Here is a 23,805-nt window from a genome sequence, read left to right on the forward strand (position 1 = left end):
TCTTTCTTTTTTTAAATTTTTTTATGTTTATTTGTTTTTGAGAGAGAGAGAAAGTGAGCAGGGGAGGAGCAGAGAGAGAGGGAGACACAGAATCTGAAGCAGGCTCTAGGCTCAAAACTGTGAGCACAGAGCCTAATCTAGGCTGGAACTCAAACCGCGAGATCATGAACTAAGTTGAAGTCAGATGCTTAACTGATTGAGCCACCCAAGTGCCCCTGATTTCAGTCTTCTTGAATTCGCTAAGACTTGTTCTGTGGCCTAACATATGGCCTATCCTAGAAAATGTTCTATGTGTGCTTGAGATAAATGTGTATTCTGCTGTTGGGTAGATTATTCTATTATTAGTCTTTTGGGTCCATTTGGTCTACAGTGTTGTGCAAATTTGCTGTTTCCTAATTGATTCTCTCTCTGGCTGATCCATGTATTGTGGACAGTCAGGTATTAAAGTTCCCAGCTATTACTATATTTCTTCTTGTAGCTCTGTTAGTTTTTGCTTTATGTATTTAGGTGCTCCAATGTTGGTTGCATAAATATTTTATAATTGTTATGTCTTCTTGCTGTAAAGACATATGCTGTAACATTATAAATAATGCTGTAACATTATAAATAATGTTCTTTGTTTTTACCATTTTTAGTTCGAAGTCTATTTTGTCTGAAAAAAGTATTGCTACTCTGTTTTTTCTGGGTTACCCATTTTCTTGAAATGTCTTTTTCCTTCCCTCTCAGTCTACTGTGCCTTTAAGGTTAAAGTGAGTATCTTTAAAGCAATGTGTTGCTGAATCATGTTTTTTTCACCAGTTGGACATTCTGTATCTTTTAATTGGAAAACTTAATCTGTTTCCATTTAAAGTATTTACTGATAGGTAGGGACTTACTATTGTCATTTTGTTAATTGTTTTCTGGCTATTCTGTAGGTCTGTTTATTTTTTCCTTGCCTGCTGTTTATACTTTAATGTCTTTTGATATCTGTATGCTTTCATTTCTTCAGCATATTTTTTTGTGTAATTATTAAAGGCTTTTCCCTTGTGGTTACCATGACACATACAGTATCTTAAACTTAAAATGCCATGTTTTATTTTTATTTTATTATTTTTTAAGTTTATTTATTTATTTTGAGGCAGGGGACAGAGAGAGAAGGAGAGAGAGAATCCCAAGCAGGCTCTGTGCCATCAGCACAGAGCCCCACGCAGGGTGAGATCATGACCTGAGCTGAAGCCTAGAGTTGGACACTTAACTGACTGAGGCACCCAAGGTTCCCCCTAAAATGTGGTATTTTAAACTGATAACAATATAGCTTCAATATAATCCATAAACTTTACACTTCGAGTTCTTCTCCCCCTCATATCTAAGATTATTATATTGCTATTATAATTTACACGTAATTTATGTTGCATAACTAATAACAGATTATTGTAGTTATGATTATTTTTACATTTTTTTAACTTTTAAAGAAGAGCTGTAAGTGAATTATGCTCTACTGTCACCATATTGCAGAATCTATGAGTTTATATTTGTCATTATCAGTGAGATTTACACTACCTTTTTATGAAGTTAATTACCATTCTTTTACTTCCAGTCAAGATGTACTTAGCATTTCTTACAAAGCAGGTCTGATGGTAATGAAGTCCCCCAGCTTTTGTCTGTTTGGGAGTCTTTAATCCCTCCTTTGTTTCTGAAGGAGAACTTCATCAGGTATAGAATTCTTGGTTGACAGTTATTTTCTTTCAGTATTCCAAATATATCATCCCATTTTATCCTGTCCTGAAAAGTGCTGTTGAAAAATCTGCCCATCATCTTATGGGAGTTCTCTTATATATACAAACTCTCTTTTCTCTTGCTGTTCTTAAAATTCTTTGTCTTTGACAAAAAAAAATTCTTTGTCTTTTGATACTTTGATTGTAATTTGTCTTGGTGTAGCCCTATTTTGGTTGAACTTTTTAGGGGTCTTCGGGACCTCATGGATCTGGATGGCCATCTCTTTCCCCAGATTTGGGAAGTTTCCAGCCATTGGTGCTTTAAATATACTTTCTGTCCCTTCTGTTTCCTTTCTTATTCTAGAATTCCCGTAACACAAATATCATTTCCTTTCATTGTATCCCCATAATCCCCATAGGCATTTTTCACTCTTTTTCATTCTCTTTTCCTTTTGGTCCTCTGACTGTGTAATTTGCAATGTTCTACTCTCCTGATCATTGATTCTTTCTTCTTCATGGTCAAATGTACTTTTGAAACTCTCTATTAAGTTCTTCAGTTCAGTTATTCTATCTTTCAGATTTGGATTTCTGTTTGGTTTTTGTCATTTGGTTTTGGGTTTGTTTTGATGGTTGCTATTTCCTTGTCAGACTTCTCTTTTTGTTTGCATTGCTTTCCTAATTTTGTCTAGTTGTCTGTTTTCTTGTAATTTACTATACTTCTTTAAGAGGGGTAGTCTGAATTCTTTGTCAAATAGTTCATAGATCTTCATTTCTTTAGGATTAGTTATTGGAGCTTTATTAGTTTATGTTAGTGGTGTCATATTTATCTGACATTTTTGTGATCCTTGATTTCTTAGGTTGGTATCTATGCATTTGGGTAACTGAGCTTCTTTTCCAGACTTTGCAGGTTTGCTCTACAGAGACACTTCTCACCAGTCAGCTTAGTTTGTTTCTGGGTTGTCTCCTGGTAATGTCTTTGGGCAGGTAGGACCTGCTATTGTGGTCTATTTTGGAGTGAAACAACTGTTCAAGCTCTGAGGTTGGGAATGAGGGAGTGTGCCACTGGCTGATAATAATTGGATAGGACTGTTGGCTTGGTCCCCTACCTAAATAAGGCTGTAGTATGGGCTCCACAATGCATTGATTCTCTGGTCAGGCTTAGTAGATGGTCAGGACTGCTATCATATACAGTAATAGTGAGATTATGACAGGGACCCTAGCAGGGACCCAGGACCTATGCAGCTTGTTGTTTGGGGACATGAATCAGGCCAGAGTGTACATTGAATGCTCTGGTTAGGTAAGGTCATCAGTTTTGCTCTGCAGATGGGGGAACCCACAGGCTGTGCTCTCTGTTCAAGTGCCACTGTATTTAAGGCTACTGATGGGTTATGCAGCTTCCCGTGTGCTCTATTTAGACCCCTGGTCAGACAGGCTATAGGTTGTATTTAGCAACGAGTAGGAGTAAAAACTTAGACTCTCTGCTTGGGCACAGCAGGAGAAGCAGCTCTAAAGCCTACAAAGCTCTTTGTTGTCTTAATTCAAGCTGTACCACATCTCATGTTCCCTGACCAAGCAGGGCCACTGGCTTTGTTCTGAAAGCTGTCTGTTCTCCCTGCCCATGTGTCAGCTCCAGTGATGCTGGACCACACAACTTCCAAGAGTTGGTCAGCTGGGGATAAGACACTCTCTACAGTGAGTAGGGCTGTCTCAGGGCAGGAGGGGGAGGTGTCATTCCAGCTATTTTCAGTTTCCCAAACAGGCTCTCAGGTTGAGAGTGGCTAGGAGTCACCCTCAGGCTTAGCTATGAATGAATCTCCCTGCCTGTGCATAGCATGGGAACACTCCACACCCAGCACTGGCTTTGCTCTCGGGGTATTCCACACTGCCCTTGCACCTCTTGGCTCAAGTGCCACCGGACCTCACTGCCTCTGGGAATTGTCACCAGTCCTTTTGATCAGATGGGGCTGGAAGACACTCCCCACAGTGGGGGAGACTATGGACATACTGGGCTTTAGAGCTGACAAAACTCCTTGCTTAAGAATCTGAATCAGGCACATCTGCACCCACCAAGTTCACTGATCTGTGTGTGCCCCCAGCTTGGTTCTGCAGCTGAGCAAAGCTGCTGGTCAAGATTACTATTTGGGCATTGCTTGTATAAACTTGATCTGCCAAGATCCACGTCCTAGTTGTTGCAAACCCCTACCCCCCTTATATATCACAGTCCGATTCCCAGTGGTTGAGCCTCACAGATTCCCCTGCAGTCACCATGGTACAGATCAGAATAGGGACTCCCACAGAGCAACCTACAATTCTGGGAGGGGTGCTCGTTATCCACTTGGGTTGTCTTTTCCTGCAGGAGGAACCAGAATCTCAGGGGAGACTTTGTGCATTATTGTGCTTGCTGGGGTTAGAGCAGCATGGTGGTCATCCTGTAGCTTCTTTTCTTACCCTTCTAATGCAGTCTGTCTTGATCTCTGTGGTGCAGAGGGAGTGCTTCAGCCTCACCCCCACGTTCTAGGACTCTCTCAGTGGTGTTTTTTGTTGAGTAGTTGTTGGTTGTTCTTGCGAGGGAGAGCTAAGTTGGGAACATCCTATGTTGCCATCTTTGTGACTGAAGGCAAATATCCCTCTTTTCATGGTTGTTGCTAGGGCTTGTACTGTCAGAAGTGTTCAAAATATGTAGACTAACAGTACTACAGAAGCAACGTGCTTTTCCTCTCTTACAAGGTTTATTTTAAATTTCATCCCAGGCAGTAAGTTTGGAGTCTTAAGGTCTGCTGTTTGTTTAAATTTAGTCAATCCTTGAGTTCCAAGAACTCTAATCATTGAGTGGATTGTTAAATTTGTATTTAAGAGGGAATTGCATTTCTCTGAGAATCTCAGCTGGCAGCTATAAAGAATTTGCAATGAAAAAGATCACTCTTCTCATAAATTTCCCTTAGAAAATATGTTGTATTAAGACACATATGGCACTACTCCCGTTGACTTGATTAAAAAAAAAAAAGTGGTGGAAAACTCAAAAACTCGCAATTAACTATCAAAATAATTAAAGAATTGCCTAAAGCAGTGCCTGTCAGAAGTCTTTTTTTTTTTTTTTCCAAAATATAGCAGTTAAAATCTTGCCTTGGCCTATCAGCCCTCTACAGCCTTGCCTGGCAGATTCTCTGAACATGTTCCCTGTCCCCTGCTCCTCCTTCCCCTTTGCTAAGGTGCTTTCCTTCCACACTGACCTCCCAACTGACCTTCTGACTTCTCCCAGGTAGGGTCCTCTTTCTGAAACATGCTTCCCCCAGTACTGTCTAAATGTCTTCCTTACTGCACCAGGCCTCTGTTCAAATTTTACCCCTAGAACATTTCTGAATTTCTGTTCTTTGTTCTATGTTCTCTGCATAATTTTTCTCTATATCACTTAAAACTACTGGAGTTTCTTTTCTTTTAATCCCTCCTCCTCCTCTCCTTCTTCTTTTTCTTTTCTCTTCCTTTCCCCACCTCTTCCACCTCTTTTTTTTTTTTTTTTTTTTTTAAGGTTCTGTCTCTTCCAAGAGAGTGGAAGCTCCATGAGAGCTGGGATTTTGTTGTTGTTGTTGTTGGCTACTGCATCCTTAGTCTCTGGAACAGGACACACAATTTCTCTGTGTAGACACTTTCTTTATACAACGTCATACCTCCATCCTGCTCCTTATGTTTACCCTGCTTTTCTAAGATTATCTGAAGGTGGCCATATTCTAACAAATAGTCTAAATTAAACTAGCCGTTTCCAACCTTTTTACATCAGAGCATATGATGTATGATCTGTATATATGATGTGTTGTATGTGATACAACATGTGAATACAGTAGTGTTCCACAGACAGCAGTGGAGAAAGGGGAAAGGATTTAGAGCTTGGTGAAAATTTTATTTCCTTTGTTTTATAAAAATATAATACAATATCATTAGAAAATATTAGAAATAATATTAAAAATTAAATTTATTCTGAAAGCTACAAAAAAAATCTTATTTAAAAAAATTTACAGCCCTAGTACTTGACAGGACACCTATAACCCACTTGTTGCACACAATGATAGATTTGTTGGGAAACTCTAAGACTTAAGTGAAGTTTTTGTTTTGTTTGTTTAGGAGATTATATGTTGTGTAGGTTTGTCAGTGTCTTTGGTAAAATAGCTAAATCTTTTCCAAAGACATAGAAGTCAGTATAAAAACCCTTAGGCGTGTTGTTGTTAAGTGCAGTACAGATGCTGTCTAGCAGATCATGGATTCTTCTTCCTCCTCGGACAGCCTCTGATAGAAGTATGGGCTAAAATCACATTTTACTAAGAACAGCTGCACTCACTCCATATTCTCCTGTTCATTAGTACTGTGACCATGGGAAGGTTATTTAACCTGAGTCTGAATGATTTCTTTACCTATGAAGGCAAGTGATTAAGCTACTGATCAAGTATCAACAATAGAGAGGTGCCTGGGTCGCTCAGTCGGTTAAGGGGTTAAGCATGTCACTCTTGATTTTGGCTCAGGTCATGATCTCACGGTTTGTGGGATCTTGCCCGGAGTCCAGCTCTGCACTGACAGCATGGTACCTGCTTGGGATTCTCACCGTCTCCCTCTCTCTCGACTTCTCCCCCATTTGTGCTCTCTCTTTCTCTCGAAAATAAATAAATGAACTTAAAAAAAAGCAACAACAGAAATATTTGAAAGGAGTAGGAGGATAGGAGGGGCTCCCAGCTTCCACATTTATCAAAGGAAGAGCACAATTTCTCCTCTGGTATAACAAAACAAAAGAAATAATGATGCCAACAAGAGATGTGAAAATTACAAAAGCCTTTCAGCAAGCTTAATATTACTTTCAATGGACCCAAAAATCTTCGGGTGTAATATATCAAACTTTTGAGAGAACTGGACGTTGGAAGCAAACTAAGCCAGCCGCGAGTTCCCCACACATATTAGTCAATGATGTGAGAGCTGCCTGTTGTGTGTTTCCCTTGAGTGGTGAGAAATAGAAAACAACTCAAGATTTCATTTCATTTGCCTTACAGTAGGTTGTTCAGCCATAAAATGCTGGAAAACAGTAAGCAGATGGCTGTTCAGAAGATAGTTCTCTCTTCAGTTTTCAGTGCAGGCTGCCTTCTCTGTGTTTGGAAGAATGGAACTTCAAAAGATCTCGTCCCTGTATTCAAGTATCAGCACTTTGAAAGCTAAGCCAGTTTTCTGTACAGTTTTCACAATCAAGAGTAAATGCACTTTGGCACAGATATCAACACTTACAATTTAGGCTTTAGTCCTTTTGTTTCATCTGAAATGGATCATATTACATTTTTAAATGTTTTCTTCAGATACTATTCTGATCAGAGTTCTGTCTCACACCAATAACGTAGGTTCACTAAAAATGTTGATGGTTAATAAAGTTAATTGCCTCTCAAAAATATATCTTCTTTATTTACGAATTTTAAGCATCAGATACCTGCCAAACTCTGCTCCAGATAAGTTAATGTTTAAAACAATAGCAGATCCTGTTACTGCTAAAAATTTCTCAACCTTAGAGAAGGCAAACACACGAGGAAATTTTAATTATTATGTCAGAATGACAAGAAGAAACAAAGATGGGAGGAGAAAATAATATCCTTCTGTCCTGAAGTTACTCCAGGACACCAAGGCTTTAGCTCAACTTGCCAACAGTGCCACTGATCTTTTCATGATGATCCATTCTTCCCATTTCGTGCCATGGAGACACCCCACTGTACACCTTGTCTCCAGATGGTGGTGTGCAGAGAGGGCAAGCCCCATGGCCTGAGTGCTCACGTGGTCCTGATGGAGTGAGAGGGGGTCTAAGGTGAAGCGGAAGAGCTGGGGTTTCTAATTTCCAAAAAATTTATTTAGTGGTTTAATAAATCTTTGTCTTTCTAGGTGCCCTAGCTAAAATTTCACCTCTTTCGTCGCCCTGTTCCTCACCTCCCCAAGGGACCCCCGCCAGCAGCCCAGTCAGCAAAATTTCTGCAGTGCAGTTTCCAGAATCTGCCAACACAGCTGCCAAACAGGGCCTAAGTTCTCCCAGGGCGTTAACTTATACTCAGAGTGCCCCTGACCTATCTCCTCAGATCCTCCCTCCACCTGTTATATGTAGCAGGTAAGGATTTTATCGTGTTAACTAGACTTTAACTCATCAGAAAACGAATACTAGTTTTCTTCTTAGGAACACTTACCTCCAGTCCACATAGCTATGTGGAGGTTTGACAAAGCAATGGACAGGAAAAGTAGAAAATATTTTATGTTGAATAGAAACTTAATTTTTTTTTGTGGTTGTCTGTTAATACAAAGCTTAGAGTCCATACAGTCCATACAGCTAAACTTTGGAGATGATATAAAATAATTAGTTGTATATTTCCTCTGCTTACTGATGGAGAATGCATAAAACCTGTAAGTAAAAAATTGTATCAAGTCATTTAGTATAATAGGATGTTGTGTTGGAATTTTTTTTAATTTTTTTAATGTTTATTGATTTTTGAGAGATAGAGTGTGTGTGTGTGTGTGTGTGTGTGTGTGTGTGTGTGTGTGTGTGAGAGTGGGGGAGGGGTAGAGAGAGGGAGACACAGAATCTGAAGCAGGCTCCAGGCTCCCAGCTGCCAGCACAGAACCCAACACAGGGCTCGAACCCATGAACCGTGAGATCACGACCTGAGCTGAAGTCGGACGCCCAACCGAGGCATCCAGACGCCCCATGTGTTGGAATATTTTTATGTCCAGGGAGGATTTTATATTGATTTTAAGGGTATTTTATCTTAAGCATGCAATTCCCACTTTGAAAATATGCAAATAACACGACATGTTACAGTTGGACCAAATGGGTCTCTGAATGCAATTAAGCAATCGGTTTGTATTGCTCTATCATTTTTAAATAGAATTAGAAATAAGAAGTCATGTCTTGTCACAGAGGATAAAAAAAAAAAAAAAAGGCCTAGCATGGTGAGAGTAGTTATTTTGCCAACATTGTCCTGAGAAGGAAATACCTCCTCTTACTGATATGGTAATATTATTGTTCTCTAGAATAGCTTCAACTTGAAGAACTGGTTTTAAAGCATTACAGTATTCTTTTAACTACAAGAGTTGAGTGTTTTTAAACTAAGTATAATCATGAGAGTGTTATTTCTTTTCTAAGGTTACTGAGGATAAACATTTGCATAAATGACTTACATATTGATAGTTTACTATCACCTGGTGGTTCACAGACCCAGATTTAAGCTTCACACGTTTCATTTTCTGATCATTTATTCAAAAACTATATTCTTTTCTCTTTACAAATATTTTTAAAGGGAAATCATTTTTGTTAGTTTCCTGGTCCAGGGTCAGAGTAAAAAGTTATTTTACCATCCAAAAGTTATTCTGTTACCTCTCTATGACAGCTTTTTTAATGAAATAATTTATGTGGAATATTAATCCCATCTTTCCCCCCACCTCCCCACACACAAAGCATGATCTGTGGTAAAACAGACCTATCATGTATATTTCCCTCAGCGATTCACAACACACATCACTTTATTAAAAGCTCTGAGAAGTCCTGCAAAAAGAAACCTCTTGATTTTTGTCTCATCTAGCATTTCCTGAATATATCTGACCACATAACCAGTTTCTTTAGGTGAACACACAGTAATTTCCCATGGAGCTAGTGTTTGATGGAACATCCTTAAGAAACATGTTTTTGTGGTATGCATCCTAAGCCAAGACAAAGCTCAGTGGAGTAATCACCATCAAGGACATCTGCTTCCAGCATTTCTAGGGAGACTCTCCCACTGCGGGCTTCAGACTTGTGGGAAATAAGTTGCCTAAAGAAAGCAGAGATGTTCTGATCTACCACTCACACAGCTCTTCTCATCACAGTCTATTTTTTTGTGAATTTAGCAGGAAGAATGTTAATGGGATTTTTATAAAAGAGGTTTTGGAGAAAAACAAGACAATTTCACTGCCTGCTTTTTCAGTAATGTTTATAAATCCAGTAGTGTGTCTTTTATTTGTTTGGGCTTTATAAATCTGTAATTCAAACCATGTTCTATTATTGCCTTCAAGGCAACCACCCATGTAGGCACAGAGAGCTCCAGAAACACACGACTAATTATTGTGGTTTCCCCTGCTGAACTCGAAGGGTTTGGCATTGAATCCGTCTTTTGGCTGCTGTAATGTCTACACAACAAGCCATTTTTTTGGCATAAGAGGTAGTATATTTGGACTACTAATTTAAGTGTTCCTTTTAAGTATTATCTTGCAATGAAAATTCTTAAAACTAATAAACCCGGCATCTACCAAGTGTCACCCAAGAATGTAAGCCCATCATTTGTGTCTGTTTTTTCCCCCACTTTGGTCCAGTCATTTTCTTTTGATTCCCTAAATCAAAGTGATGGGATTTCATAATTAGAAATATTTCACATGTGATGCTTTTCCACTTACATTTAAGGCTTGAAAATAAATTTACTTAGGATGAAAATATTCTCTACCTAGAAAAATGCTTATCTCTACAACATATATCTAAGCACAATTCAGGGAAAAGAAAAGTGATGAGACGTTTAATATATTAAATTATGAACCATTTCATTTCTTTTCCTTTTAGAGTGAATAATCTGTGGTTAAATAACAAAACCGTCCGAGACCATTTGTAGTATTAGGCAGAAGAAAAGAACCCATAAGCAAAAGGCAGAATTAAAATCTAACCATGGAGTTTCTAAACAAGATAAGTGAGAGAAGAAACTTGCCCAACCATTTGTGGGGTTGCTTTTTAATTTATGAAACAGTCAAAAGTGTTGAGAAAATAAGTGTCCTACATTCTCCAAAGTCCTCTGTTAAAGAGCCCAGTCTCTCAAGTATTTTCATTTTTCTAGGTTACTCACAACATACCCCTTTGGCCTGTTTTTCTCAACTAGTGTTCTGTGCTAGTCAGTTTTACATTCACTCTTCATCAAAATGTATCTCTACTTTCATTTCCTTAGGGCCTTAACAGTGACCGGTCAATATTAAAAAAAATTAATTTTTATTTTGTGACAAAAAGTTAACATACTAGCATTCTATTTTCACATATGCAATCTTTTCTTAAAGGGCTCCTTGGGCATAAAATGTCTCTTAATCCACAGAAATAAATCTAATAATGAGGCTTTTAAGCAGATACAAAGGGATTCCACTGGAAAACATATTTTTTAACTAAATGTGCATCAGCACCTCCAAAATCATTATTATAAATAGGTAGCAGACAATCCCAGGATTCTCTAACGTAACAATTTTGCCAGTAGTTTCACCTCAACTATGGTCTAGACTATAGAGGAAGATGAGCGTTGAGTGGAGTTTCTGATCATTTGTATTGATGACATTCTCACAAAAAAGAAAACAGTATATCAGCATATCAGCATCTGTATATAAAGCAAAATGAGGTTTTCTATCAAATAAGTGGAAGATAGAAAGATTTGATTATTATTGCCCTTCATGTGTACATAGATGGTGTATGTCTGTGACTTTTTGAAAAGAAAGAATATACTTACAGCTGTTCCAATATTTCTCAGCTGTGGCAGGCCATATCCCCAAGGGACCCCGGCTGCTGTGCCCCTGGAGAGAAGCAGGGCTACCATTCGGACACCAAGCAGAACGGGTAATTCTTTGTTTGGATTCTTTTGCTTAAAATGGAAATCACTTTACTTTTTTTTTTTTTCCTCTGATCAAAAAGGTAACATATATTTCTGACTTTTTAGATAACAAATTTAAAAAGATAGTGAAGGAAGACAAAATCATCCATAGTCCTACTACCTAAGAGCTAATCGTGGGTAAAATTTTGATGCAAAGCTATCCCAAATGGTTTTCAATATCTATACACAAATGTATGTATTTTTAAAACTAGAAGTCATTTTATATAATGTGTAGAACTATATAGAAATGTCATATTATCTTGGACACTGAAGGGTCATCCCTTTTAGGGAACTCTCTGGAGATCTCCATTACAGGCTGAGAATCACTATAAGCTTGTAAAAATGGCTTTTTCTTGAGGCAATGTCATGGAGAGGTTAAAAGAACACAGGCATTCAAGGCTGGTTTTACCTTTATTTGACTGTCTACTAGTTTGTATTGTAATCTCTGTGACTCAATTCCTTCATCTGTGGATGTGGATGATAACAGTACATACCAGACAGGATTGTTGTGAGAATTAAATTACTTAAAACATGTAATGGAAACACTAATTTGAAAAGATATATGCACTCCTATGTTTACTGCAGCATTATTTACAACAGCCAAGGTATGGAAGCAACCTAACACATGACAGAATATTACTCAGCCATAAAAACATAATGAAATCTTGCCATTTGTGACAACATGGGTAGACCTAGAGGCTATTATGCTAAGTGAAATAAGTCAGAGAAAGACAAATAACACATGATTTCATTTATATGTGGAAACTGAAAACCAAACAAACAGAAACAAACTCATAACTACAGGGAAAAAATGTTATTGCCAGAATGGAATAGAGTAAGGGGATGGACAAAATAGGTGAAGGGAATTACGAGGTGCAGACTTCCAGTTATAAAATAAATAATTCATGAGCATGAAAGGTAGAGCAAAGGGAATATTGTCACTAATATCATAACTGTACAGTAAGTACACTTATGGTAAGCACTGCATAATGTATATAATTATTGAATCACTATTTTGTATACCTGACACTAATACATTATTTTATGTCAACTATACTTCAATTTAAAAAATCAAGTAAAATACTTAATAGTATCTAGGTCACTGTAAGTAATGTAAACAGTGACCCACTGTTTGCTGCCATCACTACAGTAATTATTATTTTATTTTTATTGATGCAGATCTAGGGACTTGCTTTTGTTAGCGCTGAAGATCTACATGGTAGGAAAAAAATGGCTTCTCTGAACTACAGAGTTTAGGGTGATAAAGGTATGCAAGAATGGTTCGTGATTATCTGCTTCAGCAGATATGTCAAGAGACACAGGCAAGAAAAATTCAAAAGGAGAATTCTCTGTGATATTGTAGCATTCTGAAGACTCAGAATATCCCCTCCTTATGTCCCTGATATTCTTTGACTCTACTGAGTCTGATAGAATATGGGTAGTAGTTTCTTATCTCCTTTGTGGCCTCATGTAGAGCTATGGCCTTTGAGTGTTCTTCATTTTTTCTACAAATTCTGAGATTGAAACTTGTCGATTGTATTTTCATGCTGTGTCTCATTCTAACATAGAACAAACTTCATGAGAAAGATGGAAGAAAGACAGGTCCTTGGAAAAGTCTTATAAGATACCCCTGATTGCAATAGTCTACCTAACAAAAGCCATTATTCGCTAACAACTTCAGAAAAATTAGATAGTAAAGGTATGACGGCATACAACAATACTAGAATATCCACATCTGAGAAGGGAGAACAAAGAGGAAATACTTTACCTGACTTCAAGACTTAAACTATAGTAATCAAGATAGTGTGGTGCAGGAATAAGGATCAGCAAATAGGTCAAATGGAATAGATCAGAAAGCCCCAAATTAGACCCGTGTCTACACCATCACTGAATTTTCAACAAAGATGCCAGAGCATTCCAAGAGGGTTGGAAAAAAATGAATTTCACCCCCTACTGCACACCATATGAAACATGGTCCTGAGGTGGAGCATAGACCTAAATGTAAAAGCTAAAACAATAAAGGTTCTGAAAGAAAACAGAGGAAGATATATTTGTGACTTAGGAGAAAGCAAAGATTCCATAGGGATCTTAGCAATAACCATAAAAGAAAAAAAAAAGCTAGGCTTTATCAAAAGTAAAGAATATAGGACGTTGGGTCAGATTTCATGGGTTCAAAGTCATGCGGCAAAATTTACCAGCTGTGTGCCTTAAGCCATTTACTTATCCCTTCTGTGCCTCCATTTCCTTTCTGCAAAGTAAGGATATGAGTAATGCAGTGATGTGCTGTAAAACCCGCCTCAGGATTGTGTAGGTTTAAAGGCGTTAGTACAAATAAGGTGCTTTCAGTGCTGTCCAGCACATGGCCACTCACACAGTAAACTTCATTCAGGCACTTGTTCAGCCATGAGAAGGTTCTTTCGAGGTCTTTGCCCCAGAAGCATGTTCTACAGACTCTACACCTTACCTGATTGGGCCTCTGGTTAGCATAGTTTAGTGCTGATTGAAATGGGAGACAGTGGAAGGAGGCATCTAAGGAGGAAAGCCACAGCTTCCTATGGAGATTGGACACACAAGATGTCCCCAGTCCTTCAGCACCTGCTACTGTGCCATGTCCCACAGACACCACCTTGTTCTCAGCTATCAGCTAACTTCTACCATGTGCCCATTCTGGAGTTAGTGTTATGTCAGCTACTTGCTGGTTTAATGTGTTGGCGGATGCATAAAGGAAAAAGGAACATAATGTTATAAGATTTGTAAAAAGTATAAACTGCTGATCTACATATTATTACTGAGGAATAACTGAGCGTAATATAAACTACAGGTCATAATTCTGTCTATTTTCTTGGGTTAAAAAATGTGTACTTTTCTCCACTTCATGATCTCACCTTCTTGGCGTGTCAGCTCATGAAAGCAGTTATTTCCCTACTCGCTTAGGAATATGCGCTCACATAGGACCCCTTTTTCCATTTGCAGGTTTCATCCTAATCTGTTCTCTTGTAATTGCAGATGACACTACTCAAGTTACCTCTGATTATGAAACCAATAACAACAGCGATAGCAGTGATATTGTACAGAATGAAGATGAGATCGAGTGCCCGAGAGAGCCTCTAAGGAAAGCTTCGGCTTGTGGCACCTACACGTCTGAGACCATGATATTCCTGGTAGCCCCACATCACTGCGCTCATTCATTTACTTGAGAGATTGCCTTCTGTTACAGAAATTGACTTAGAAACAGACCCCTGAGTCGTTAGATTTACAGATGTATCTCTTTTGGAGCACACATGTGCTATAGCCATACCTATGTGTGTCAGTATATGTTTTCCTTATGCAAGTATATCAGTCTCTTAATGATTCTATTATTTAGTGATTAAAACCATAAATATTCATGTCCACAAGTGACTACAGGTGTTTAATCCTAGAATCTAAAAATGTAAATGTAAAAGTGCATAGAAAAAAAATTATTTCATCCGATAAAAAATATTTTATAAACATCAGTAAAAGTGAAATATGTTAGTTGTCTTAGGGCTTCTGCTACTTTTTCCTAGCACTTCCTTTATTTAGAAAGCATGCCAATATTTATTTTCCTTATTGTATTAAGCTAGATTTATACTGACACTTGCTACCCGTTAAAATATCCTTTAATGATGACTGATTTGGGGTGTTTATAGAGATCCTTTTAAAGAAGATAAAAGCATACATTTGAGTCTGATTAATCTTGGGGAGGCAGCAAATAGTAGAAAATAGTTCACTGTCATGTAATTATCCATTGTTGCTATTATCATTTTTATTTTACCTGAGTTACCATTTATACTTTTAATTTAAAGAGATTGTCAGATAATGTAATTTGCATGTTTCCTAATCCTCACTATCATTTTTTTATTTTTACCTTTTGGTAAATGTACTCTTAAGAATATCCTCATTTAAAACATATTGTAAAATGTCTTTACATTTCTTTAGTGCGGGTTTCTTTATAAACCATACATCACATGAATTAAATAAAAATAGTGAAAAATGTGGCAGTTATCATAGGATTAATGCTGATTTTGAAACAATAATATAAATTTGGCCGAGTAGGGGGTGATTGACTCCTCCCCCATCATGGGTTTCTCTTGAAAGTCCAATATAAACCAGGAACCCTCCCAGAAAAATTTACATATACTTCTAAAGAGATAAATTTATATACAATTTCAGAGCATCCTAAAGTCCTTTAGTCTTTATTGAAGAATCCCATAGTAGGTGAAAAGCAGTTCTATTAGGAAAGAAACATCCATTTTTTTCTGTGGCATATATGAACCAGCAATAGGCAGGCACCTAATATGCAAAATTCATGGTATGAAACAGCGTTAGGACCTTCTCTCCTTACTTTGGGACCAATGTCTTATTCACCTTGCTTTTTTTTTTTTTTTTAAGATCATTCATTCACCCTGAAGTTTTAAGTCATTTATTTTTGTAAACTCAGTTGTTGAACAAAGTGCAAATTGCTTCGTAGAAAAAAATTACATGTTCTTAAAATATTTTCTTCTTCATTATAGGACAAACCAGTTCTTGCTCCTGAACCTCTTGTCATGGATAACTTGGACTCAATTATGGAGCAGCTAAATACTTGGAATTTTCCGATTTTTGATTTGGTGGAAAAAATAGGAAGAAAATGTGGCCGTATTCTCAGCCAGGTAAGGAATGCATTCATACGTGCGACTTTAAATGTAGGAAAAAAAAAAAAAACTCCATGGTTGGTTAAAGCTCTGTACATGCTTGACACTGGTGGTAGACTTCAGGTGGAGAAAGGAAGTTTTAGTACCTCACATTCTGTAGATTCTTTGGTACTGGGTCAACAAAAGAAGTTGGAATTTCAAGTGAGTGAATACCATAATGTACAATTAAAATACGTAGTTTTTAAGACAGAGGGGAGAGGAACAGGGACAAAAGAAATAAAAGGCGATACAAGCCCTCAAGATAAGAAAGCTACCTAATAATAAATAGTAATTTATTGTCTATAATTTTTTTCCAATGACTAGTTTTTAATTTTTTTTAATATTTCAGTGTTTAGGTCTTACCAAAAAGTAAGATATTGTGCAGAAACACGTTTCCTTCCATTGCTGTGAGAAACATATCAGAGTTCTGTGTTCTAATATAGAAGACACCATTAAGTATCACAAGAAATAGACTATGAACTATTGCTACTTGATACAAGCCCTCAAGATAAGAAAGCTACCTAATAATAAATAGTAATTTATTGTCTATAATTTTTTCCAATGACTAGTTTTTAATTTTTTTTTAATATTTCAGTGTTTAGGTCTTACCAAAAGACCTAAAATTGTGCAGAAACACATTTCCTTCCATTGCTGTGAGAAACATATCAGAGTTCTCTGTTCTAATATAGAAGACACCATTAAGTATCACAAGAAATAGACTATGAACTATTGCTACTTGATACAAGCCCTCAAGATAAGAAAGCTACCTAATAATAAATAGTAATTTATTGTCTATAATTTTTTCCAATGACTAGTTTTTAATTTTTTTTTTAATATTTCAGTGTTTAGGTCTTACCAAAAAGTAAGATATTGTGCAGAAACACATCTCCTTCCATTGCTGTGAGAAATAGTAATTTATTGTCTATAATTTTTTCCAATGACTAGTTTTTATTTTTTTTTTTAACATTTCAGTGTTTAGGTCTTACCAAAAGACCTAAAATTGTGCAGAAACACATTTCCTTCCATTGCTGTGAGAAACATATCAGAGTTCTCTGTTCTAATATAGAAGACACCATTAAGTATCACAAGAAATAGACTATGAACTATTGCTACTTAACAAGACTTTTTGTATATTTTCCTTAAGCTGGACGACTTTCAAGACTTTCCACATTAAAAAATATATAAATTTGTGTCCTTGAAGGAGAAAGAAAACACAGAAATTAAGAATTTGAGTATGATCTCAATAAATGAAAAAAACAAAACAAAACACTGGAATTGTTCTGTTATCAAACACCTCTCAGAACACACCCTCAATGAAAGGGGCTAATACAATAATATTTATCAGCTTACGTAAAATGCTTCAAGTGTGTTCTCATAGATTGACTAAATAGCACAGCAGAGATGCTAAGGACCACCAAATTAATATGAGACGTAGAATTCAAGACCCAGATTTTTGGAGCCACCAACATTTCCCTGGAAAACACTAGAAGAGAAATCACGTGTCATACTGATTTTCTACCCCATGCATCAGAGACAGGCTTTCTTCAGACTTCTCAACAAGTATCTTAAGTGTGGAGTTTCTGGGTGAGGATTCCTGATCCCTGAAGGTTTGAAGGAAGATGATAGAGGGGCCTTTCCTCTGTTTTTCAGATCCACAAATGCAAAGTACTAGGCTAGTCTTCAAGAAGGAAAAGTAGGTCTGTGCCTTAAAGGGACTAGTAGGGAAGTTAGATATGTGTCAAAATAATGGCAGTTCAACTTCCTACGCAGAAAAGTGTGCTAAAATGATTGATGGCTTATGAAGGTCAAAATAATTATATGGTCTGTGTACCATGTAGTTGCCTCTGCTAAACTGTCTTCTAACCATGAACACTGTGAGGCCTAGGGTGACAGCCCTTGCACCTTTCCTAGGAGTTAGTGGGCCCATTTTCTCCTCTCTTTCCTTCTCCTCAGTGCTAAGCAACCTCTTTTATGCTAGGTGATCGTGAAGACAGCTTTAAGGGCAGCTGTTTTTATCCAGTCCACCTTCACCTCACAGCTCGGGACTCCTCCTGGGAGATTTTATATCCCACTTTCTGAACCCCCTTGCAGACTGCACCTCTGAGGGAAGGATCTTACCTGGAAATACCCCTGGAATGGTACAGCAAGAGGCAATGGCAGTGGGCCCCGAACTCTGCTTTCCCTTTCACTGCAGTGTGTTTCCTGTGAAGAGAACATTTTCACATTGTTTGGTATTTGATACGTATGTCACAGACTCCCCCAAGCTCTGCAATTTAATCCTCTCAGTAACATTGATGCAGGTATTCTGTTTAATTTGTTTCTCAGAAGAGGAAACCAAGGCTTAAAACAGCATATCCCATTCATCTAGTTATATAGTAAATATCGGACCTGTGATTTGAAATCCATATTTATTTTTTTAAGTTTATTTATTCATTTTCAGAGAGACAGTGAGAGCGCGAGCAGGGGAGGGGCAGAGAGAGAGAGAGAGAGAGAGAGAGAGAGAGAGAGAGAGGGAGGGAGGGAGAGAGAGGGAGAGAGAGGGAGAGGGAGGGAGGGAGGGAGAGGATCCCAACCAGGTTCCGCACTGTTGGTACAGAGCCTGGGGCTCGAACTCAGGAACCATGAGATCAGATCATGACCTGACCTGCCCTGAAATCAAAAGTCAGATGCTCAAATGACTGAGTCACTCAGGTGCCACAGGAAATCCATACTATTGACTTGTTTACCTTCAGCTGTTTCTCAGCCCCTCATAAAACATTCACTTATTCTGTCTTCAAACTGGGAACAGAGAGCTTGAGCCAGTGGGAAAATGGTTATTGTAGCAGTTGGTTTCTTAGCTACAGTGACAGTATAGCAAATACTGTTCCAAGTACCTAGCTCCCCTTTAATTTCTGGGAACAAGGGGTGGGAATATGACCCTTGACCAGCTTTGCCACAAAATGTTTTGTAAGAGTCCTGGATAGGAGTACACAATGGAAAAATTAGATGTAATGAACAATTAGATTGCAGTAAAATTCACTAATGTTTTTTTTTTCCAGTCATCTTTCAAAAATAAATACATAACTACATGATCCTTAGTACGTCACTATTTTTTCTTTCCGGTTTACAAAACATTGAACTTTGAGAAAATGCAGTTTTATTTGTCTTGCTGAGTAGAACTTTATGGGATTTTTTTTCTTTGATTGGAGTTTATAAGCACAAAATCATGAAATTTTCACTGTGTGAAAGGCATATTTTTTTTTTTTTACCCTAGTAAGACTTTTGGGACAGCTGAAATGAATTAACTTGAACATTCCGAGAAATCACCTTTTGGCTGAAACTACACAGAAAAAATCTCACTTCAAAAGATTTTTAAAGAGACATATGTGCAATGGAAATGACTTTTCAGTCTCAATATACTGACTGCCTTTTTGATGACTATCATATTTACTTTAACAAATTTAAAAGGGCATGGTTCAGATTTCAGAAGAGTGCTTGCTTTTTCCAGTTACCAGTATTTACCTGGTTAATGGAATCTTTATTTGTAGTTTAAATTATTAGTGGTTGATTTGTAATGGCATCTTAGTGAAAATTCTCCTATTTTAAAACCATACTCTAAGATATCCTGTTGTCTTAATTTTTTCAATTCATCTTTCAAATGTTTAAGAGAGTAATGGGAAACTTTAGTTATTTGCAATCTTAAAAACATTGCTTTTCACATACCAGTGGTAGGATCTAACACAGTTTAGAGCACAAAATTTGGAGCCAAAAAAGGCTTGGCTTGAATTTTGGTTCTGAAAATGTCAGCTGTGTGATCTCGGACAGGTCCCTGAAGTAACATGCAGTTAAGTCCTTTAGGTATTTATAAGCAAGAACTCATATACAGACTAAAGCAGTAGTAAAGAGGAGCTAACTTAAAAAAAAAAACAGCTTGAAATATTACAGAAACCTTAACTTCACTTTCTGTTGCATTTTTAAAGAGAGGAGGTGTGGATGTTATGTTCCAAACAAAAAGGGTAAAACTTCAATGTACTTGCCATTCAGAGTGGAGAAAAGCATATAGAAGTTGATGTACCTAGGGTATAATCTGTTTCCAACAGCAGCTACGGTGATGCTTTTAAAACATAAGTCAAATAAAGTTACTTCCCTGCTCTAATCTCTTCCAGGGTTTCCCTACCTCACTTAGAGTAAAAATCTTATAATGGTCAGTCTAGCTGTCAAACCCCCAACATTGCATCCTGCCCAATCCCACTCTGCTGTTACTAACATAAATTCTACCCCTGTCCTCATTCATTCTGTTTTAGCCATGCTGGCCTTCTTGCTCTTTCTTGAGCACAGCAAGCATACCTCAGGGCCTTTGCACAGGCCTTTTTCTCTGTATGAAAAACTCTTTTCGCAGATATCCGTGTACTTCAGTCTACATATCCTTCAATTGTTTACTCAAATGTCACCTTGGATATGTCTGCTCTAACCACCATACTTAAAAAAGCAAATTCCATAGCTTCTCTGGTATTCTCAGTCCTCCACCCCTGCTCCCCCCCCCCTTTTTTTTTTTTTTTACATATTACTTACTACTTTTTGTCATAGTGTATACCTTATTATATCTGCTGTTTACTTCCCTTCCCTGCTAGACCGTAAGCTCCCTGAAGGAAGAGATCTTTGTTTTGTTTACCTGTATATATGCCTCGTATGCAGAAAATTGTCTGGAACGTGGTAAGGGCTCAATAGATATATGCTGAATGAATAACCCTCCCTTTTAGTTATGCCAGCCTAAAGAAGTAAACTGAGGCAAACTCAAAATTGTCAAAAAGATGAGTTTATTCAGGAATAACAGACGTACTGCGATTTAGGATATGCAAACTATAGCAAACTATCATGAGTCCCTTGAGGGTTTGGGGTGGGCTGTTATCTATGGGCAGGAAATGTAAAAAGGGGATAGTTCAATTAGAGACTGTTAAAATAAAAAACAAATGGGACCAGGTTTGAAAATTCCTCAAGCAGACGAAACCAGTGCAGTCATACAAGCAAAGCTCAAGTCAGTTTACTTTGTGAGACCAGCCCGACCCTGACCATTCCTTGTTCACATCTCTGGAAACCATAAGTACAACTTCCCAAGGTTGATACGAGGCAACTCTTGATCAACTACCTATCACTTAAGAAAATCCCAGTGTTACCACTTTTTTTGTAAATCAGTCATTTATGGGAAATCAGTCTGTCTTTAAATTGTATTTTTCTGACAGCACATGTATGAGATTTTTTTGTTTTATATCCTTCTGTTTCATTTTAGATAGAAATTCCTTTAGATTATATATATATATATATATATATATATATATACACACACACACACACACACACACACACACACACATATGTTAAACACTGAGTACATAATTAAAGGAATATCATTGAGGGGCACCTGGGTGGCTCAGTTGGCTTAGCATCTGACTCTTGATTGCAGCTCGGGTCAAGATCTCATGGTAAATGGGTTCAAGCCCCTCATCAGGCTCTGCGCTGACAGCATGGAGCCTGCTTGGGATTCTCTGTCTCCCTCTCTCTCTGCTCCTCCCCCTCTCACCCACTGTCTGTCTCTGTCTCTCTCTCTCTCTCTCTCTCTCTCTCTCTCTCTCTCTCTCAAATTAAATAAGCTTCAAAATGGAATGTCATTGACTTTAAATAAGTTTAAATAAATTTAAAGTCAAATGACAAAAGATAGAAATTTATGAAACAATATATCAAAGCTTTGGAAGAAATATTTCAAGACAATTTTAAGAAGAGATGCAGATAATAAAAATGATGAATAATTCTTTCATAAAGTCTCCTGAGTTATAACCAACTCTGTACCTTTTGGTACGAAGTAAGGCCACTTGAAATGGTGCTGTCCTCCATTCTGCCATGTGAATAACCATTTCTCTCCCCATTACCTCCTGTGCCTTTATCATTTTTTTCTCCATCATTTGCCTGTCAAATATGCCAATTACATGCAAAGGTATTCACTGACTTTGAGTCGCCAGAGATGTGAATGCAACTGAAAGGAGAATAGATATTTGGAGGAGAAAGAGAAGACATGTGAGGAAAAGATAATTTAGATGGTATTTATACTACAGTAGAATAAATTGGTTTCTCTATACATTTAGTCAAGGTAACCCTTTTTCTCTCTCATAATTCTTTCCCCTTCTCTAAGGTACAGCTATGAATCCTTTATCCTCTGGAATTTCTTTTTCAATAAAAAATAGTCAAATTAAAGCCTTTTCTCATTTGTTAGTGTTTATGTTATGCACTTTGCAGGCAGCAATTTAGGAAGTAGTGTTGCCTAGTAGTTGATATCACACAAAATTGATTGCCTTGATATGTTTCTGCAGTGCATATACTGTTGTTTGAGTTGGTTGTTTTCTTGGTTGCATATCCCCACCTTTAAAAACAGATTAAATACCCCTTGTGGTCAGGGACTGCAAGGGCTAGACACACAGAGTTCCTCAATAGTTACTTGACTTATTATTCCCAATAGGTGTCTCTACTAGCTATGAATTATTTGATGTTTTATAAAGCTTGTGCTTCTGTTTATAGGTATCATACAGACTTTTTGAAGACATGGGCCTCTTTGAAGCTTTCAAAATTCCAGTTAGGGAATTTATGAATTATTTTCATGCTTTGGAGATTGGTTACAGGGAAATTCCTTGTAAGTATGTTATTTGTGAAATAATACTTTAAAATCTGTCAAATTTGCTGTGGGTAGTGGGATATTGAATTGTTAGCAGCTAGCAGAGAATTCCCCATGGTAAACACAGTGTGTGGCCGCATGCTATAGTGACTAGGAGATAATATCCTGTTTCAGAATCCCAGCCCCTACATTTATCAGCTGTGGAAGACCATGGGTCTTACTTAACCTCTGCATGCCTCATTTCTCAATCTGTAAAATGGGGATCATAATATCTGCTTTGTAGGATTGTTATGAGGGTAAAATGAGGTAATAATTCTAAAGGAGTTATAATAGTGCCTTCACCTAGTAAGACAATTAAGTGTGTGCCCCACAAGTAATTAAATGTTAACTTTATTGCTCATTTTATTATGTACTCCTTTTATTGGGTGAGTTCAACTTTTGTTCTGGCATCTGCAGAGTTAAAACATTAACTCCTGATGTTCTTGAATATAACAAAAACCTGCCTGGGTGTTGAGGGACAGGTGGGTGATGGTATAATTAATAAAATACACAAGAGGCACTCCTAAGTGGTTGCAAAGAAATTATTAGAAGCCTTTAAAATCAGACAAATGTGAAGACCAAAGGAAGATTTTGTGAACCAAGTGTTCATGTTTGTGAACTTTAAATATTATGAGGATAGTTTGTGATTTATAATAATGCAAAATAGAACAGAGGGAAGATGTTAAATTTCCAATATGGAGCATTGCAGGTTTCATCTGAACATCATCCTAAATACTACAAAATATATGGTATGGAAGAAAATGTCCAAAAATCCAGTCATAGAAATTGTGAAAATGTGCAGAAATCACATGGTACTTTTAGAAAATAAATGGCATACAACAAGAGAAATAGACATCATATATTGGTTGAGGCATGTCTTAGAAACGTGTTGTTCAAATCATGTTCTAAGTTTTAAGTTTTAAATTTTCTTTTATACACCTTAGACTTTAGAATCCCATGTCTTTTTCTAGTTGCAAAGAGCTGAAGTTAAATAAAAATTCTATGCAGACAGATAAAGTACAGGTATTTCCAGACATTAAACTAATACATTAAACTAGTGATCCATTATTAACATATTGTTTTTCAAAATG

At 37.3% G+C, this 23,805-nt stretch overlaps 2 protein-coding genes across 5 annotated transcripts in view; both read left to right on the top strand.

The window, feature by feature from the left end:
- The window catches only part of PDE3A (phosphodiesterase 3A), a 316,135-nt gene that overhangs the window by 269,965 nt on the left and 22,365 nt on the right, over nt 1-23,805 (top strand). For all 4 annotated transcript variants that reach the window (XM_060658211.3, XM_060658212.3, XM_078450049.2 and 1 more), the window contains 5 exons: nt 7,593-7,812; nt 11,225-11,310; nt 14,351-14,505; nt 15,877-16,014; nt 22,582-22,693. In XM_060658211.3, the coding sequence (XP_060514194.2) occupies nt 7,593-7,812; nt 11,225-11,310; nt 14,351-14,505; nt 15,877-16,014; nt 22,582-22,693 (711 nt within the window). The remainder of the gene's footprint in view (nt 1-7,592; nt 7,813-11,224; nt 11,311-14,350; nt 14,506-15,876; nt 16,015-22,581; nt 22,694-23,805) is intronic.
- The window catches only part of SLCO1B3 (solute carrier organic anion transporter family member 1B3), a 207,528-nt gene continuing 199,817 nt past the window's right edge, over nt 16,095-23,805 (top strand). Inside the window, exon 1 of the mRNA XM_078450054.2 lies at nt 16,095-16,105. The gene's annotated coding sequence lies outside the window, so the exon portion shown is untranslated. The remainder of the gene's footprint in view (nt 16,106-23,805) is intronic.

Source organism: Panthera onca, chromosome B4 (assembly GCF_046562875.1).
Source record: "Panthera onca isolate mPanOnc1 chromosome B4, mPanOnc1 haplotype 2, whole genome shotgun sequence".
Taxonomy (NCBI): Eukaryota; Metazoa; Chordata; class Mammalia; order Carnivora; family Felidae; genus Panthera; species Panthera onca.